Source organism: Harpia harpyja, chromosome 3, assembly GCF_026419915.1.
Source record: "Harpia harpyja isolate bHarHar1 chromosome 3, bHarHar1 primary haplotype, whole genome shotgun sequence".
Lineage (NCBI taxonomy): Eukaryota > Metazoa > Chordata > Aves > Accipitriformes > Accipitridae > Harpia > Harpia harpyja.
The window spans coordinates 39,989,645-40,009,879 of NC_068942.1; the positions used below are offsets into that span (position 1 = coordinate 39,989,645).

At 44.5% G+C, this 20,235-nt stretch overlaps 1 protein-coding gene and 1 long non-coding RNA gene across 2 annotated transcripts; one reads left to right on the plus strand and one right to left on the minus strand.

Moving 5' to 3' along the window:
- Positions 1-934: 934 nt before the first annotated feature.
- On the plus strand, positions 935-6,619 carry LOC128139552 (uncharacterized). The gene is made up of 2 exons (XR_008234425.1): positions 935-3,374; positions 4,376-6,619. It is a non-coding gene; the product is annotated as an uncharacterized LOC128139552 (long non-coding RNA).
- PPP1R14D (protein phosphatase 1 regulatory inhibitor subunit 14D) lies at positions 4,655-14,666 on the minus strand. The gene is made up of 4 exons (XM_052782112.1): positions 11,474-14,666; positions 7,102-7,197; positions 6,857-6,889; positions 4,655-4,792 (listed from the first exon to the last, which is right to left on the minus strand). Exons 1-4 carry the CDS (start codon positions 11,654-11,656, stop codon positions 4,724-4,726), a joined length of 381 nt encoding a protein of 126 aa, XP_052638072.1. The 5' UTR covers positions 11,657-14,666; the 3' UTR covers positions 4,655-4,723.
- Positions 14,667-20,235: the final 5,569 nt, after the last annotated feature.

The following is a 20,235-nucleotide window of genomic DNA, read 5'->3' on the forward strand; positions in this document are numbered from 1 at the left end:
GAGATGGTCCAGATGCAAGTGGCACTTGCCAGTGACCAAAGCACCCAGAATTGCTTCAAATACCTGACTAAACTTGCCCTAAATTGGCTGTAATATCCCATCAGGATGAGCTCTTCCCAGGACTATAATGTGACTTCCAAGAGAGCTGTCTAAGGTTGACAAATTCCAATGGCAAAAAAATCAAGGATTTGCCTTTGACAGGGAGTTTCCAATGAATCTTGCCTGTCTGGTTTGACACTGCCGCTCCCAGCTGTCTGCCCTGCCCCTCTACTTAAAGTCACAGCCTGTGTAGGTGAGTTGACAAAAACAGTGCACCTCAGCCACCCCTGGTCAGAGCACAGCAAATAAATTAAACTACTGCTGAAGATGGGTTTGTGCTAACATGCTGGACTGGATCAGGCCCTTCAACAGAAACCTGTATCAGACAGTATAGAATAGCAATACTACAGGTTAACACACTAAAAATTGCAAGTGTAGCCGGCAGTGCCATCAAAACTCTTTCTTTGTTAGAAGGAGTGGCAAAACCTGACTCCTGTGGAGGATCTTCTTTCTCCTGGCAGTCCTTGCTTCACCAGTGCCTGTCTCTTTGGGACACGTAGATAGGAAAACTACTTGAGTTGTTCCAGTGGAAGAGCTCACAATGAGCCCTGTGTTACACAAAATTTAAGTAGAGAGTTACTGCGCTGAGGAGCTTGCAGTCTTAAAAATGAAAACAAAATGCTGTTTTGGCTTTGTGTTATTGTAGGAATGACACTTTTTCATTGCTATTTGACCTGGATAATTAGTCTGATAGCAAGACAGCCCAACTCTGTCTTAGGTTAAATCCTTTGTGTTTTACATGTACAGGAGAAGATGCAAATACCTCTTCTTATATATCTTCTAAGACTGATCCGTTCCTTTGGGCTTCAGCCTGTGTCCTTTCTAAGCAGTTAGTAGACACTTTAATTCTTGCTTTACAGCTGGTTGTTGTTTGTGTTTTTTTTTTTTAATATCTTGGTATGAGCTGGTGCATTACTTGCAACAGTGCTTCATCAGCCACAGCCAAACTTTGAGCTCCTTGTGCAGTTAGGCAGCCTGTGTCTTGTAAGCCCTGCCCTGTTCACATCAGTGGAAAAGGAGCAAGTTACAGCTGGAAGCAGTTTATTTAGTTTCCCAGATTGGTTTCTGTGGGGTCATCCCAAGGAATCCAGAAATGCACCCAGCCCAATACCTGAAATAGAACTTAGTCATACATGGAAGAGTCTCTTCAGTCATACACACACATGCTGATGCTTTCCCTGCACCACTAATGGACATTTTTGTGGCTGCTGAGCTTTCTGCATGTAACTGGCCATTTTAGTGGCAGCCCAGTCACTTTCCCCTGAAAAGCTATTCCCACTGTAGCTGTTGCCTCAGTGACCTCCATGTAAGAGGGGTATCTAGATCAGCTGTCTGCAGGAAGCAAACCTAGCTGAATCTGTTATTGTGAAATAGGAATGCTGTATGACCTTTAAGTGGGCAGTGCACTTATAGCTGTGTTGCTTACTCCCTGTCCTTGAAAAGGTGCTGGTAAACAAGTAAAGATACTGGTAAACAATCAGTTCCTGACAGGCCAGATCAACTTCAGTTATAGGACTGAAGAAAGCTTGGTATCTTCAAGAAAGAGATTCAGCTTCTTTGCTTCTGTCTTTAGGATGCCATGAAGGCACAAGAAGATTTTCTTTCCCTCTCAAAATGTTTTGTATGTGAACAATCAAATGTAGGCTCCAACCCAACAAGAATTCAAAATAATGATAACACAAGATTGAACTCAGATTAGCTTACCAAGAGAGGTCTCAACTTAGTTAAGCTGCATTAACTTGCATTTGCTGTGGTTCACAAGCATGCATGTTGCCTCAAGTGCTGTAACATGGTCATGTGTCCAAATGTAGCAGCCAGAATATTTTTAAAGGCAATGTAAGTGTTGATCATAACTAAGGGAAAATTGCATTAAAGGTTATTTTATACACCTTCATAAACCTTCAATTAGAAAAGCGCATGAACTTTCATCCATTCTTGAGTTTTCTTGCTATAATCAAGAGGGCAAAGTTCCTTTAAAGAAACATTCTTACACAGTATATATACCAGACATTACAGCCTTACACTAGTGATAGTGCTGTGAAACAGCAAAGTTAACTGGAAGCTGTTTGTAAAAAAAAAAAAAAAAATTAAAAAAAAATCCAAACAAACAAACACCCCAAACCCAAACTGAATTTAGTCTATCCTTATGGTCTAGGCTGAGAAATGCCAAAAAGTAAACAAAAGCAAATATTATTTACTACTTTTAAGAACTAAACAAAAAGAAGTTGCTCTGAATGCCTTACGCTGCTTTTTCTTTTGCACCAGTGAGCTGAGAAATCATCTAGCACTGGCCACATCTTGCTTTGTTCCCCTTGATCACACTGTGCTCATTTGAAGCACTCTCATGTGGTAGTGATGTCCTTAAGTATCAGAACGAACTGCACATCATAGGGGCTGCAGCTTAGCCTTTTTCTGCTACTTGCAGAATAAGCACAAAGACAACTTCTGTCAAGCAGACTTTCAAGAACCTGCTTTTTCCTAACAATGTCTGCCTTAAAGCATAGCCAAAAATTCTCTTTGCATCACTTCATATTGAGGGAATATAAAACAATGCCCAGGGTGGAGAAAAATCTCTCTCTTGGGCCAGAGGAGAGCCATCTCAGGTCTTTGTGCTGTCACAGCTCAGCAGAATAAAATCAACCCTCCTGGTAGGATACATAGTTAATCTGGACTCCTATGCACTAGTGTGCTGCAGCTAATTATAGCTCTAGTTCAGGACACACAGCTCATGGCTTGTCCACATAGATCTTCCACCTGAACTTTTTGAACCTAGTCTGTGTTTTTAACAGTGCTCAGAGCTCTTTGTCAGTGTGCTTATCTCCTTTCTCAAGGCCTGTGATATATGTCTTAGCAGGTGTCAATCCATGAGTGATGCCAGATCTACAACCAGCGCAGCTCTGGATTTAATTTTTTGTTGTTATTTTGCTTACAAAGTTGAGATTTCAGGAGGGCAGGCATGTCCTATTATCCCCTTATTAATCAAGAAAGGGCATGTCCCTAGAGCTACCATAGATATATATGGACCTGATAAAGAAAGACCATTTCTCCAGCCTAGTGGGTGAGGCTTAGAGCCTCTTGGAGCAGCCTTAGGACAAGGTATGAACTGCATGGCTTGCTAACTTCCAGGAGGCTGTCACATACAAGAACAGCATGTGAAGGGAAGCCAGCCCTTACATCACAGTTAACTGCAGCTTGGATTTTGTCCTCTCAGAGATGCGCACAGCCCACAGCTTGTTCACTGACACTTCTGCTAGAAAATAGGAGGGAAGCAAAAGGTAATAGTCATCACCCTGGTACTGATAAAGATGAAAAGACTAATGTATTTAAGATATTACAGGTCTAGCCCAAGAGTTCTTGTTTGTCTTTGTTAGCTAACCTGCATGTCCCTTTTGTTCCAAAGTTGGCCCTTCTGTTCCTGTCTGACAAAACATGTACTCAAAAGCTAGCCTTGAACATACTGGTACATAGGCCCCCCTCTGCATGTGACTCAGCAACTCATCTCTTGTGTTTGAGTGGCAGGCATGAGAGCATAGGGGCAGGACATAATGTGAGAGTCTGCTCTGCCTAAGCAATCAGCCTCCATTTGCTGTCTTATTTCCTAGCCACATGTGTCAAGTTACTGACTTGCTTAGAGGCTGGATGTAGTTTCCTCTGTATTTTTCCAGCCACATGTTAGTTGTAGCCAGAAGAGTTTGTGCAGCAAGGCAATGTGTCCTACTTCCCATTTGTGAGACCTACCTGTCTGCAAAAGATGGTCCCTGCAGGGAAATTGGGAGCAGGTATTTTTTCACTTCAGTTTTTCTTTAGCGTCTAAAAAGAGAACAAAAGCAAGCAGTGCACAGCTGGTTTTCTCTGGTTTAATATATAAAATAAGCATTTTTCCAACATCTTTTTAAATTATGAGAAAAATCATTCCCAGACTTTGTTCCTTTAGAAGATGCTTCTAAATCATTAAGTCCTAAATTCCACAAAAAGGGAAAACAATCTCTCTTCCATTAGCCCTAGCAGCTGTTTCACTAACTTCCCCTTAAGTAGACCAGGTGTACTCAAACATTTTCCTTCCATGCTACTGTATATTTTCTGTCCAACCTTCATGAATAACAGAGGCTTAATAAGACTTACAAAGTATGTGCAATGCTGTAGAGTCAGGTACAGCAGTAACAAGCAGGAGATCACAGGTGGGTCCCAGCCAGACTGAAACAGGGTGCAGCTTAACAGTAACTGATTTTTCCATGTTGATGAATGAGTGATAACCAATGCCTTGTTTTCCTTGCAGTGGACGGAAAGAAAGAAGTCTTGATGAGCTCCTGAGAATTGTATTCAGTGCTCCTCAGCCAGCATGGAAATTCCTAGAAGAAACTAAAGGAAGGACATCTTGTCCTGTTCCCCAGGTTAACATGCCCTTTAAGAATCAGGAAAATGTACAGTCTAGCTCCCTGCTGTGTGCATAGATCTGGAAGGAGTGGAGACTTCAAACCACTGCTACAAAGTTCACAAACTCAGTGATGTTTCTCAATAACAGTAAGTCCTAAACATACTCTGAAGTGATGTTGCTGATGCTGGTTTTTGTGGGGAAGGTACACGTTTTCTTGTGACCAAAGCTGGGTGCTCCATGTGGACAAGGTCATTTCTTCTGAGGACTGGTGACTCTCCGGAGACCTTTCAGTCGACTAAGCAACTCCGTAATGAAGTCCTACAGTGAGAATTGGTTGAAGAAGGATGTCATGTTAATTCCAGTGCTCACCAGCCCAAAGAATACTATAGCACTTGCATTATTGCCACATTCACCTTCATGTTGAGCAGAAACCAGAATTTTGACATGTATTGAGCAAACCTATCTTTTAGCTTAGGAAAGGAGACCTTTCAATGGATGAGAAGGATCTAAAAGCTCCTCTACTTACCTTCCCCTGTCTCCCTCTGGAGCAGGCTTGTTTACATTCTCCTCAGGAGCCAGCCTGCCCCTCTTCATCCCAGATACCTGCTTTTTCCACCTTGAGATGACCTCAAGATGCTGTTGTCCTCTGTTAGGTTCCACTGCTTCCTGTTGCCTCCATAACCTCCTGCCTACTTCTACTGCCCTCCCAATCTAGGGCAAAGCAAGTCATCCCTCTTGTTGAACCTGTAAAGCTCCATGTTGTGGATTGCAAACCATCTCGGAGCTGTGCCAATTCTACAAGGAAGTGGCTGGCAGAGAAGAGGTGGAGCAAAACACCCATAGCACTAATGATAACCTGGAGCAGGGGTTAAGGACAAGCAGAGCAGATAGATGAGCAGTTAATGGAGATAAACCCTGACTACTTTGCTGACACCACCAAGGACTATGAACTAAACTGGACCATCTGGTTATTCCAAGCAGAAGGCAACGAGACTAGTGCAAAATTTACCTTCTGCATGACAAGTAACATCACAATAAAGGAGTGTGCGGTCTTTCTTCACCCAAAGAGATAGCTACGTGTCCTTGTAATTAGGCAAGGTCACTGGAAGTATTGCAGCTTGTTACCATCTGTGCTGTGTAGAAGCCCAGCTTCCTCACTTGGGTGGGTGATCAGGGGTTGCCTGCCACAGCATGCTCTGGAAGGAAATGCCTAGGATCATACATACCTTTTCAGTCAGTCCTTTCACAGGAAACTGGTTTGTTTCCTCTGTCTGCTTTCTGCAGATAGGCTGCTGTGATCTTTCAAGGGCACTGGATTCAAGATCACCAGGGTGAAAGTACGTATTCTTGCCAATGGGGCAGCAGTATCTGTCTGTAGTTAGCAAGTACCATGCTGTCCTCAAGACACTTTTATGGCTCATGAATCAGTAGAGCAACCTCTTTTCAGTTATCTCTCTGGGAATGCAGGGTTCTTGCCTAAGATCTGAAATTCAAACACTCTGAGAACTATTTCCCTATTGCCAGCCTTGTCTGCTGAATCCCTGCTAGGAGACTATCTGTAATGATTGTTACAGCAGAGTTTAATTTCAGTGATAGTTGTGCATCCACCTCATTTTCTGTATGGTCATCACTGTATAGCTACATAGGCTCGACAAGATGTGGAGACTGATGAATGATGTCCAAGCACAGTGTTCACATGCAATGCATGTGACTGAAGCAGTGATGGGGGACTCCATTTTGCACAGGGATGCAATGCAGTGAAGGCAATTGCTGTGCAGTGCATGCACTACACTGCAAAGTATTGGACTTCACTCCTTTGGACATTGTGAGAGCTTGTGGGATTTCTTTAACTCTCTAACTCAAAACCAGTACTTGTAAAGTTCACATGGGGAAAAAAACCCCACATGTGTAAGACTAACTTGCGTGGCCACTGCTCAACAATTATCTGCCCAATCCAATCTGAGGGCCATCCTACAATCTTGTCACTCAAAACACTAGAGTGGTTTAGGCTACGAATGCATTTACTTAACAGTGTGCAAGATGGTTACATGAGCTGTATCACTGTCTATAGCTTTTCTACACTGAGAACCAAATGGTAACTCGGCCTGGTCAGCTTAGGATGTCCAAAACATGGAATGAACTTTCTTTGGTTGTAAAGTGTAATTCCTTATTTGCTCCACTCCTCTGCCTTCAGATCACCCATGTAGATTTACATGTATTTTTCTAACACAGCAGAATAAAGTGGCAAACACCTCCCATCGGGAATTAAACAAATCTGCAGCATCACATTAGACACAGATATCTTGGCTACTCAGCCAGGCAGCAACAAAGACACACTCTTACAGCACAGTATAACACAGACATTGATGATGCTTCACTCACCTCTGTCGGGCTGGCGCACTCATGGAGGATTTCCTAAAAACCAAGAAGAACCATTTTAATATTTTATGAGTTGACCTATTCTCCCCTCCCTACAAAAAGGGTATATAGTCTTACTACATTTGACAGGCTAAGACGGAGGCAAGTGTCATGCAGCACTGTATATACATACTCTGTACCCCACACACCACTACTTTTCTTTATGAAGGAAGTCCCTAACTTAAAGTCACCAAGTCCCTGTATCTGACCTGTAGTTTTAATTTCTGTTCTTCATTAGGGACCTCCAGGAGATCTTCAAGATCAATTTGTGGTTCAGGAGCTGCTGCCTCTGTTTCCTCTCTTAGCTAAAAAAAACCAAAAAACCACAGTTAATAAACCTTCAAACTTCTAAGACATCTAGAGGCCATCTTTAAAAAACTGAGCAGCTGAGAAGGAACTAGTTACAATAAAACTGCTGCAAAGTTGAGGTCACGATATAAATTGTCTCAAAATAAGGAGATTCTTACGAAGAGGGCATGGATTCCAGCCCCTCTGTGGTGTCTGCTGCAGCCACACATCCTGATGTACACATTCTTCATCTTTTCCCACCTCCACACTTTATACCACTGCTCAGGGATCATTGTCCACCATGGGAAGATCCTTTCAAGAATATCCAACTGCAGTTGCCAACTGCAATGCAATGTAAGCCAGCCTGGGACAACCCTCATCTATGAAGAGTGTGCACAAGCGTTCATCAAACAGAAATCCAGCAGGCTTAATCTTAGAGAGGCACAACTAATTCAAGGAGATTTTAGGCTTTTAGGCTAAATATATTCACATAATTGGTATTTATACTAAGGCTTTTTACAGTAATGGAGAGAAAAACAATTACGCTTTTAAAAGGCCTAACAAAATTTTGCCAGCTTTCTCTAACAGACATGAGAGGGATATAATAGTCTCCTTTAATGTAAGGGAGACCCCAAGCTTTGGTGATTGGAGTAATAATCTTGTAATGCATGGGGGCGTTAGCTGGAAACATTTGTAAACTTGATCACAGACACATTTTGGCTCCACAGGTCTCTACAAGACTGTAAGGAAAACAGGCTGTGGTTTCCAACGTATTTGCAAAATCAATCTTTGACAACACAACACTAGTGATACTTTAACATAGTAATCAGCAGAATCAGGATACTGAGTAAACAGTGCAGTACCTGATTGCTGGGTAGCATTTATGGATGTATATGTAAACCATTAAACAATAAAGGCAATACTTACAGGAAAAAAAGAAACTTGTTCTGAGCAGTCTCTGATACCAAGCCAGAGAGGAAGTAGAAAACCTTTGTTAGCTTTGTTACACAGCTGACTTGACAATAAGTAATAAAACAGAGTTAAATACATTGTACTGACCCACACAGCATTTCTTCTTAAAAGTAATAGATTTCATATGACTGTTTAGACAACAGGTGTTGATCCAGCCTGACTTTGTCTCTGGCTAAGAAGCTAAATAGGCCAGGAGGGTGAGACAGGGTAGGAACTCCCTGTGGCTTTCTGGTCCTAGTACAGATGGTGTTCTGGCTTCCACGTGCAGGGAATCATCTTGAAAACCAGAATTGTTTTGTTGCAGAAAGCCTCATGACAGTAAATAGCACAGCTTTCAGATTACCTGTATCAGGAGGCAATGTTTGGATTAATCTTGCTGGCATTTGAATCTGCAACGCTGTTTTATGTGTCTCTGTCACATGGGTTTCTGGAAGACCCTGAGGAACGTTGCACTGCCAAGCGCAGGTGGAGCAAAGGAAGAAGCTGACAAAGAGACAACGTAATGGAAGTCAATGGATCCAAGGAAGCCCAGACTAGCAGGGCTAACTAAATAGTCTTGCCACAACGCACAAAGGAGAGCAGGAGGACCTGCTAGACACCTGCTAATGTGTCCAGTAATGCTCAAGTAATTTACTGTGGCACATGTATTTATTTGAAAAGATCCTATGTAACCCCCTGTTGTACCCTACTAACAGTCTCTGACCTGGCATAGCATCATGTTACGTAGTTCCTGGTAGCAAATCTCTTAGGTTGGCCCAAATACACCAGGAAGTTGGGGAACCTGTTGTGCTGGAGAGGTGCTAGCAAAGGCAATCCACTGGCGATCTGTTCTTGTAAGGGCATGGCTGGATTTCTCACTTGTGCCTGCTGGGATTTTGTAGTAGGGAAAAAAATAGTCCCTTTGGGCAGCTACTCTGGTGACAGTAAACAGCTCCTAATTCTCAGAAAACCAGAAGTGGTAACATAACCTGACTTGTTTTTCTGACATCTTTACAAGTGTACATCTGTAGACTTGGGCAAGTAAGAGTAGGATACAGGGAACCTCATCTCAGGTCATGTTATTGGTGGTACCAAGTCCTTCTCATCTATTTAAAAAAAAAACCAAACCAAACCTTCTCTTTAAAACTGCAATAATTCCCCAAAGGGCAAGATGTTCTGTTACTCAAAGCAGCAGCCATTCTCCTTGCTTATCTCTAGCAAATCTCAAGGCTCAGGCTAAGGGCTCTCTGAACTGAGCTACAAACCCCAGGGACAGTCCCTTAAATGCCGGTGCAGGCATGGTTGGCAAGCAACACAGTCACTGCCTCTGTTCTTTTGAACAGCCTTCAGTCACCAGGACCACCACTCTAGCACTTCGCAGACATGCTGAATTTGCCTGTCTGACTATGTCTAGAGATAACATCTGCTCCTATGTACACTATATAATGTTTCATAATGCATTGTAAAGAGGCCTAAGATACAGCTGAGAATTTATTACTATCATTTTATAAACTATGGAGAACAACTGGAAATTCACAATTAAGTCTTGAAAAGATTATGATCTTTTATCCTTTGTCATTTTTACTAAACAAGCTATAAAATTGTTTGGGAAGTCTAAGAACGTTAATTAACAGAACAGGAGCAGTAATATACTCATGTTCAGAGGAGCCATGCATTTGCGACAGAAGAAAAGACCTTTTTCTCCATATTTGTTTTCTGCTGCATGTTCTTTGCGTATGGCATAAGTTAAAACAGAAATTAACTATTTTTCCCTCCCAACATGGCATAAGAACCTGGTATGTTCCCACAAATACCAAATAGGAAACAGTCACACAGAAAATGATGATAATAATGATGATGATGATAATAATAATAAACAACAGCAACAACAGTAATAAAGATAGCCTCAGAGGCAGTTCCTGAAGTTCGGCTTTTCAGCCACGGAGCAGATACCGTTCTATGGCTCTCAGGCCCAGAAAATCAGCCTGGGCAGGCAAAGCTCCTCTGTACCATCATGACATATAGCACAAAACCCGCCTTTCCTGGGCTGTTCTAAAATGTCCACTTCCACTGTTGACTGCAATTTGAAATTGCTGATGCTCAGAGTGGAAGGAAGACTTTAAGCAATCATCAGCTCTTTTTTCCTTGTATCTCAAAAATGTGCTTAACGCTGTGCTGGGGTGCAAATATGAAAACAGGGCAGAAAGGCTTGACAGTTCATTTAGTCTGTCCCTATCCCAGATATGAATAAGCTGTTTTACACAATTTGTTAAACGCATCTACGTCTTCTGTTGAAGATGTACTGGGTTGTGAGTCAAGAAAGCTATGTTCTTTTACTGCATCAGCCATTGCCCTACAGATAAAAGCAAAACCCTTAGTCAAGCTATTTAAATGGGTTTAAGACCATGATGTACAATGTGGGAAATCCTTTCACCTTTTCTTGTACCACACTCCAAAGAAATTATCTATCTCAAACATGGAAAGGCACTATCCCGTCTGAAATCTCCCTGTGTAAGTGCCATCCATCTAAGCACAAAATATAAATAGAAGCGATACTACCAGGTTAAAATTTCAGCATACCCAGCCAGTGCTGGAACTTGTCACACCACCCTGAAGAAAAAATGTCACGTACCCTGCAACAGCTCAAGTAAAGACTGGTACCATTGTGGCGCTGGACCTAGGCACCCCTGCGTCTTTCTTAGTGGGACAGCTCTCAGATAGGCAGGAATAATTTAGGAGGGACTGTTCCTGGTGCAAAGGGAATCTCAGGCAAGAAAGACAGCTCTGGGGATTTGTGACGATGAAGCCATAAGATCTCTACATTTGAGCATGTTTTTTTTTTTTCTTTCTACCCCTTCTACCAGTACTGCGTGCAGACTCTGCAGCTACAGATACAGCATTATCTGGGCATCTCACTCAAACAGCAGCTGTAGCTACACTGTTGTGACCGAAAGGAACAACGGTACACTGATAACTCTAACCCAGCTAGCGTAGATACTGCTGGCAGCAAAGCCACTCACCACATGGAGCTCAGCAGCAAGAAGCATCCTGGGCTTGTATATCTCTCTAGATTCTGCTACTTGTGCTGAGCAATAGCTACACCCCCCAGCAGGCGCAAAACTGGGCAGTTTAAAGCTGGTTGGATTGTATCGGTGCAAGCTTCTCTGACTGCAGACACACCAGTCAGAGCGCTGTAGCAAGTGGCAGTAAGATACCTAAGGAAGACTGAAGATGAGAAGCTATTTCCAGTAAGGCAGAGCAAGCAACCTTCTGTCCCAGCACACAGGGCCTCCAGTCCCATTCACCTGATGAGCGAGGGGCTGGTTTGCCCCAGCTACTCACCCGGCATTGGTACAGCTCCTGCAGCTGGGTGTTGATCCATTCCTCCAGGTCTAGCCAGCGCTGTAGGTCTTTGCGGTTGTACTTGATGGTTAACTTGCCCAGTTTCCTGTGTGATGATTCCTCCCCAGGTTTCTCTGGCGTCTGGAAAGTCACCCGGGGCAGTGCACTGGAGTTGCTGGCCATGCTCACTGCTTCCTCCTCCTCCTCCTCCTCCTCTGACAGCAAGAAGTCACCTTCCCCTGGGCTCCCTCGCTCCTTTTCTCTGTCTCCTTTAACCAACGCCTCTCTGCAGCAATCAGTGGCTCACAGCACAAGCTACTCGCAGATGCCAAAGGCGGGCAGCATTGGTGGTCCCAGGGAGAGAGGTGGGGGAGAGCAGATGGCTGGGGCCGCAGCCACGCTCTGCAGGCAGAGTTACGGCGGCAGATTCTTGGGTTTCACCATCGGCCTCGCTGACAGGAGCGCGGAGGCAGGCCGGCAGAGGAGTTGTTGTAATAACATCTGTTGTTAAAAGAAGCCAAGCGAACCAGGGAATTGATGAACCAAGTTTGTTAATATTTAACTCAAGTCAGCTCCAAGAGGTGGGGAAGAAGGAGGTTTTAAATTACTGTTTTCCTACAGGCGTGACTTACCTGCATGTGCAATTCCAGAGGGCTGATCCATACATAATGCATTGAATCCTGCTGTGTTCAAGCTCCGTGAGCCTTTGTAAACTACTTTGCCTGCAGCTACAGGGTGTAGCTCCCATTGAAATGGTGTATTTGGCATTTTCCAGCTAAAGCACTGGACCCAGCACAGATAAGGAGAAATGGTCTGGAGTCATGTGGCTACACCCACTATTTTGCAAGAGTGGGAATATTGGGTCTGTGACACCACAAGCCAAACTTGGGCTCAGCAGTCCCCTTTTACATTGTTCTACAATCTGTAAATTTATTCCAGCTTTCTCAAAAATTTCTGTAGAAATCCCAGCAGCCTGAATTTGAGATCATTTGAGCAAGGTGCTTCCGAGATAAAACAAAATATCTGTGCTTTTATTGAAAAGAAGTATTGGACATGATGACCCTGCAGGGGAAGGCCTGTCTAGGGATACAGCACTATCTCCTTCCCACAGAAAAATATTCATGGTAAACAGGTTCACCTGCTGAAGCATCATAAACTGCTATTGTACTATATGTTATTATTGCTTGGTTTACAATCTCTTTCTTACCGGAAGACAGGTTAAAGGTCTGCAGCGTTATTGCCCTATGCCATTTTAGAAGGATACACGCGAGCAGCACTGTTCAGAGGAACAGAAATCGGGCTGGCTGTGTTTAAGGCGTGCCAGGGCACTGGGACACCTGCATTCACTCTAGATGCTGCATCACACCTCTTTACTCCTCATCTGTTCCCAGAGCCCTCCGGTGACCTGCCCAGGGACTTGCCCTATCGAACGGTCAAACCAGCTGAGACCCTGAATCATGAAGTAGATCCAACAACCCCAGTCTCATGATTTACATGGAAAAAACAAGTAATTCTCTGCTGCTCCTGGCAGCCAAGGTACTTCCAGTTTGGAGACCAAGAGCTAGAGAAACCAAGGGAAAAGCAACCAACCTTTCTCCCCCGATAGCTGCTGTTGGGCAGCATAGGGCAGTCTGCAGGGGGACTGGTCTCCTCTGGAAGTCATACCCAGTCCCACTGCCAAAGCCACATTCGTGTGCCCAGAGGGATGGTGGTACAGCCAGGCAGCGACATCTTGTACACAGGGTGATAGAAAAATGGGCAAGGCCATTCCAGCCCTTCTTTTCATCCTGAATTTGAGCAAAAAATAAGAGCCTTTTCTGACGGGAAAACTCCACAAAATGCTGATCCTGAAACTTGCTTCCACATCAGTGAGGGATAAAGTATTAAAGTATACCTGAAACTGATATAATCTCCTCTGCTTTTCAGACAGCCTAAAATTTCTATTCAGAAGACAGCTGTCAGCTATTTAATTTAAGCAGCTTTACCCATTTTTCCTCAGTGTTTGGCTGTATCCTCCCTCTAATCTCACTCCTAAAACTGTCTTATTTAGACCAAAATTTCCCAGAAAAATCCATGTTGTGAGAGGCTCAGAGCATATTCAGTGAGTGCAGATTCTCAGAGATTCTTAACTGTTAGAAACCTTGCAAAATCCATTGAACGTCCTATAATGTGTTTAAAACTATTGACTTTTCAAAGGTTAATTAATATGCTGGCCAAACACAGGCAGATTTTCACAAGGTAACTCTGAACCGCAGTGCACACACTGCCAGGTGTCAAGTTCCTGTCTCCAAATAGAAGTGCTCTATTTTGGTGTTCGAGGACTAACATTTTTTAGCAGTGGAAAATAACCTATATTTTCTTTGGTCCCAAGGAACTCCAGCCAGGCTGGCATTAAGACCAGAGAAAGAGGACCAGACTTACAAGAGAAGTTACCTGGCATCCCTGAGTCAGTCCAAAAGTTTGCAGCAGCTGAAGGGCTGGCAGGGAAGTTGCCCGCTTCTTCCATTCCCTGTGCTGACTCTGGTGCTCTTCGGTGAGCAGTTCAGTTCAACTCTACATGAAAGATGGGGTTTGCCCTGTTAATCTTCTGCCAGCATAGTTGAATTTATGAAGCACAGGATCCTGAGGTCACAGGATAGGTGTGAGGAAGAGGGAAAGGGGAATATAACCTGCCATAACGGCTCTTCAAACACCTTGAGCCGCTGCTGACTTGTAACCTCACTTGAGCGTCAGCAACGCGCTGAGATACCACATCTGAAAACGTCCACAGGCAGACTCGCCCCACCATCCGTACTCTAGCGACAAAGCACTAAGCAGACCCTGGTGCCCTCATGCTGCTCTGTCAGTGTCACCCTACGACGGAATAAGACATTCAGAGGGGGTTGTCAGAGGCCCTCTCAGGAAAGCTGCAAGCCACAATGAGCCAGGTTACAGGATGTTCATCATGCTGCTTTGGCTTATGTGAGCTTAGTCATGAATTCTTTGTTTACAGATAAAGTAGGCCTCCAGTAATAAACTATTTTAATCTATCATTAAAGCAAGAGGAAGAAGCAAAAAGTGTACAAGATCACTCTGTGAGGGTGTGGTAGCAGTTCCTGCAGGCACAGGACTGGGTGCCTCATACAGGGCAAGTGATATTGTCGCCTTTGAACAAGGCAGCATCTCCTGGGGGTGCACAGGCCACCTGCCAGTGCTGGTAAGTGCCAGCTGCCACCAAACAAGCAGCAGCTGTGTGACTCCACAGCGCTGCACCCCGTCCTTTCCTCGCATGACAGCGGGTTCAGGTGGCCAAAGCAACGGAAGGACATCCACCATTTTGTTTGGACATGCACAGCGGGGGGATCTCAGAGATCTCGGGCACAGCTGGGAGATGAGATCTTATTTTCAACCTAGTTATCTCGCCTTATAGCCTCGGGCATGCAACCTGGACCAAAATTTCAGAAGTGAACACGTACTTGTGCAACTAAGTCATGTAATCAGACAACCTGTTTTTTCACAAGAGCTGCACACATGTAAGCTCCAATGGACCTCCTGCTGCAGTTGCTGGTGATCATGTCCTCTGCAAATCTGCTTATTGTTTATGTAGGTGAGTAAAGGGGGTTTAAATGCGGCCAACACATTTGAGTGTTAGACTGAAACACTGCACCTCAGTTTCTATGTGTGTGACCTGGGGTCGCTGCTCCTCCAGGCCTGCCCTAAGAGTAAGGTTCTCCCTCTGAAAGGAGGGGCGGATTCAGTACTGTGGAGTTGGGCTTTTGTGACTGTCTTTGGCCCCAAAGAGGGCCACCAAACCGAGCTGAGCATCTGCATCGTAGTGCTAAGCAGCTGTGACACTGATCCAGGCAGCAGAGCAACCGAGTGCGTGAGGCAGATCTGGTTACGCTCCTCTGTTCTTGAAGCTAATAATCTCCATCCCACACCTGTGACTTAAGCTGGTGCTTCTCTTTCTCTCCAAGCTGACGACTGTGGTGCATTCTCAATAATTCAGCAGGGCCCCAGCTCATCTTTCCAGAGAACCAGGTCGGCCCCTTTCCCCTGAGTCCCAGCCTAGAGAGGAACATTTCCCTTCCAGACAGCTGAAAGCCACTCTCCACCTGTTTTAGAATATAATTACTTTCCCTGTGGTTGCAAACATGATAGTTAACACAAATTAAACCAGAGAAGACGGCAGAGGTGACTGTATCAATACTATGTTGACACCACAAGGTAAAGAGGTTCTGCACTCTCCTGTGAGCAGGAACAGGCACAGAAAAAAGTTGTGCAGATCAGAAAATGTAGCCAGGGCTGGAAGTTTAAAAAAATCCAGAGCCCAGAGTAAGCAACCCGAGTATATCCAGCATCTTGATGTCCATCATCCACTTCTCTCATCCTCCAGTGTCTCCACAGGAGCATGGAAGCCAAAAAGGCTGCACCGTTGCCCCAGAGCTCTAGCAGGAACAGGGAGAGCGCATCATCTCTTGCCTTCTTCAGTTGGGCGATCGGTAATGAGTCTTACTCCTCTCCCACGATAGTCTCACCTTTCATAAGGCAATGGAAGGGCAGTGAGAAGGAAGAATGCCGAGAGACAGAGAAAACCTTTCCCAACTTAGTATTTGGCTGATCAACCCCAAATTGCACTATTTGGCACTGCCCCAGAAAATAGACAGGTCTCAGCAATACAGAGGTCAGACGAGCTGGCCTGCCTGCCTGCCTGCCCTCCCTCCTGCCTCTGTTACTGGCAGTTAAGTAAAGCGTAAAGGGCTAATAATGGCTCATCAGCAGCTGAGAAAGGTAAATGAGAAATAGTTGTACTTACTGCTTTGGCATGCCAGAGGAGTAGCAAACCCTGGACTCTCTCCTTATCTGGGCAATTCATTCTGCTTGTCTCTGTCCATCCTCAGACACCCTGTAGGTAGTGGGATAAGTAAGCATCTCCACTGAGGAGGAAGCCCCTCCTCCCCTTGAATACTTAGGTGAAGCTGACGTGAATTAGATTCCAAAGGGATTATTTGGGAATCTTTGAAAACCTGTCCATGTTGTTTTGTTGCCCTGCCTCTTGTATTGCTTTGCTGTTTCCCTACAGAAAGGCCTGTGGCACTGAAAGCATTATCAGTGTTTTCACCTGGCACAGAGGTTTCAGCAAGTCTTTGAATGGTAGAGTTGGAGACAGGAGAAGCACTGGATGAATAGATGAAGGGGACCTCCCTTGTTTTCCAGCCTGCTTTCAACATTTCAGGCTTGCAGAGGCCATCTGTATAGTTCTTGCACCAAGAAGTTTATTGTGACCTGATCCCCTTGAAAGGCTGCAATTACACTTGCAGGACTGTACTGCTCACGCCTGCAGGGAAATCGCCATCTACAAACACAGGGGAGAGCAGCCTTTCACGGGAGGCACAGGCAGCTGGCCTGGAGGTGTTGGAAGTCAGAAGGTTCCCAGGGATGCAGTCACTGTAGAAAGTGATGAAGAAGGAGGGGCCATGGGGAACCCCACGGCCAATCCTGTTCCACTCACAGGTGCTGTAAAGAACAGCTTGGGTTGCCTACGGGGACTTCAAATGTTAAGTTTATTCTAGTTCCCGCAAATTGCAGGTTCTTTGCTTCACATTTCCATACCTATCTCCCTGTAAAAGCCTAGCGTAGACAAGACAAAAATGCAGATACTTTCTCGATGTAACTAGTCTCAACACTATTTTCCCTTTTTCCTTTCCCAGTGCTCCTGCCCTTAAGGGTTTACCTTGACCAACAACATTCATATAAAAGCCAGTGCCACGCAGGACTGTAGACAACAACTTCCCCAAAGAAACAACATACCCTCGTTGTAACTCCCTTCCCCAAAGCTACCCTCGATGCAATGGGAACGGCTCTCGGGAGGACTCGGCAGCCTGTCATCCCTTCTCTTGCTTCGTTCCACAGGACCAGTGGTTAGTCATGGCCCGACGAGGTCCCTCCCCGTCTCCTTCCTTTGCCATATCTTTGTGCCGTCACTTGCATCCGGGTCTCACCCCTAAACCACACCGGGAGGTTTAACCTGAGGCAAGTACAACAAAACAAACAAGCAAGCAAACCTGTCTCCCGAGCGTTAATTATACATGGAGAGGTTCCCAGGTAAAGCACAGCAGAATGGATTCATCTGCAGCAGCCGGTGGGACAAGCTGCTGTCAGGAAGTCATTGCAGATGGTGATGCCACGGAGCTGGGCTGCACAGCGGGACAAAGGGGACCTGGACCAAGTCTTCCTTATTTTTCTGCCTGTTGGGGTCACTTCCTTCTGGAAGGCGGGCATCCACCTGCCGATGGGTGCTGGGGTCTCCATATCAATCACAAGAAGGCAGGTGACGCAGGCTCCTGCACTGAGTTTGTTACAAGCCATGCGTGCCTAAGAGCTCTTATAATCTTAGTCAAATATTAAACTATGGTGCGGTTTACCCCTCCTGAGTCATCTCCTGAATAGTTATTGCCAGACTGAGAGCAGACACTTCTCAAAGACAGACCAAAGTTAATGATGACTCACTGTTGTAGGACCCCTTAAAAACACTCCCAGGTCATAAAATCACACACCCTACTTTCCCTTCACGCTAATATGAATAACACACAGCTCAGCTGAAGTCGTGGGAAATTACTCGTTCGGCAGAAGATGAGGGCTGCGATGGGATTTCTAGGTTAGGAGGGCAAAGAGTAAGTTACTGAGTTGGAAGGAAAGCTGCTGCAACAGAGAGAGGTTCCTAGCAGAAGTCCTTGAATCTAAACACTAATCTCAATTAAAATTTTAATTACTGAACCTCTCCAGAAGAAACTGGCCATATTTAGATACTGTGCTACTGGCACAGAGGTGGGATGCATCCCTCCTACAGTGGAGGACCAAAAAGGTAATCTTTAAAGGTCAAATAAACAAGCGAGACCCATCTGCTAGGCAGAAAAAAAATGGGTCAAATTTAAGAATATAGAGAATATAAGAAGTAAGATCACATATTTAGGAAATTGTCACAAAAAATTTAGCTGGGGGCTGGTCAGCTGAAAATGGCAGAGAGAACAAGACCAAGATCCATAAAACATGTACTGTTCATAAGATGGCTCTGGAGTGAGCCTATGAATGATACTAATATGATCCCAAGATGTATTCAGCAACGTATTTCCAGCAGGAAGAGAGAAGATTAAATACTTGGTAATGGTGATTCATTCTTTAGACTGGAATTCTGTAACACATATTTAATAATAAAAATATTTAATAATAAAAACCCTGAAACTGGAAAATGTGCAGAAAAAAAGGCCATTAGGATAACGGAGGGGAAATTGAGACTCTACCATAAAAGAAGTGATTGAAAGCTCATGGCTTGTTTGTACTAGCGAACTGAAGACTGAGTTAGGATATGATTTCACTAAAATAAATACAGCTGAAGAAAACAAAAGGAGAGACAATTCTGAAATGAAAGGACAATACTGCACAAGAAAACTGAATATAAAGTAACTATAAATACATTTAGAGTGAGCAGCAGAAAACCTTGCAGCAGGACATTAGCACAGCCTTCTGCTGAGATCAAAAGCTATTAAAACCCCCTACTCTAAAAGCTAGGTTTGATCAGCTTATGAAGGGGTTCATTCCTTCATAAACATTTAAGAAAAAAAAAATGGGGGGGGCTAGAGATGCCAGTCAAGGAGTCCTCCTGGCTCTGCGTTTGTAGGAGTTATGTCACCTGGCATAAGCAGAAGAGATGTCATGTCCTTCAGGTTTGCAGGAAACCCGTGACAGAGATTTTGTAACACAACACTACTGCTGAGGTAGATTGGGTTATTGCCAGTTAGACAAAAATACCAAACCAGACTGTTTAGGGGCAGTTCTACCAGTGCAGATATCCCAGTACGGTCACCAGTTTGCAAAGGGGATGGGACCATCTGCTCCCTGAGCAGCACGCTCCTGTGTCGGGGAACTGCACTGAGTCTCACCCAGATCCAGACTGAAGGCTTTAAATATTTGTCAAGGAAAAAAATCTCCTCCTGGCTGAATGCAAGAGTGAGCCCCCAGCAGAGTGCCTCAGGCAGGGCAGAGTAAAAGAAGGAGACAACCTTGTTGTGGTTTTTATTTGTCCTGCGTGTGTTTAGAAGACGTAGAGGCCAGCCAGGCCAGCCCTCACTTTACCACTGGCACGGTCTGCAGGCAGGTCCCAAAGACCTGGTATAGAGATGGGTCTGAGTGTGGAGTGGGAGACATCCATGCTTCTCTGACAAAGATTTGTATCACCAATAAGGAAAACAAACATCTCTGCTCTGCAGACATGCATGTTTCCTACTGCCTTACCATGTATTTTCACGGTTTAGGCTTTGCCTATATACTTTTTTTTTTATACCCTACCATAGCCAGATCAAAGTAATTCCCATTTCCAAACAGAAGTCAGTACTATACACAAATGTCAGCATCAGGCCATAGAAAGTCAGGCTAGATATTGAAAAATAATATTCCCACAACATTATGTTCCCATAGTGTTTGGCTGTGACAGCCAGGAGGGGGAAACCTGTATCTTAAGGACTCTCAATAAATCCCATCAGGATACATGAGGCTGGATCAGAGGTACAGAAAGAAGCAGCAAGAATTGAAACACTGGAGACCAGAACAGTCCCCAAAACTGCAAAGCCAGTTGCTCTTCAAGGCGTAGCTGCTTCCCACTATCTCTTTTTGAAGATACACCACTCAATACCATCTCACATTTGCTGCTGTTGTTTTAAGTGATGCAATATTTCATTACAAATAATGTCGACACAAATTGCAAGCGCTCCCTGCTCTCCTAAGGA

What these genes read in the sequence shown, in the direction of transcription:
- PPP1R14D (XM_052782112.1), bottom strand. Translation starts at nt 11,656, where the DNA reads ATGGCCAGCAACTCCAGTGCACTGCCCCGGGTGACTTTCCAGACGCCA. An exon ending in AGGAGCTGTACCAATGCCGG is followed by an intron (nt 7,198 to 11,473) that starts GTGAGTAGCTGG and finishes GGTTTTTTTTAG; the next exon opens with CTAAGAGAGGAAACAGAGGC. An exon ending in AGTGCGCCAGCCCGACAGAG is followed by an intron (nt 4,793 to 6,856) that starts GTGAGTGAAGCA and finishes TTCTCACTGTAG; the next exon opens with GACTTCATTACGGAGTTGCT.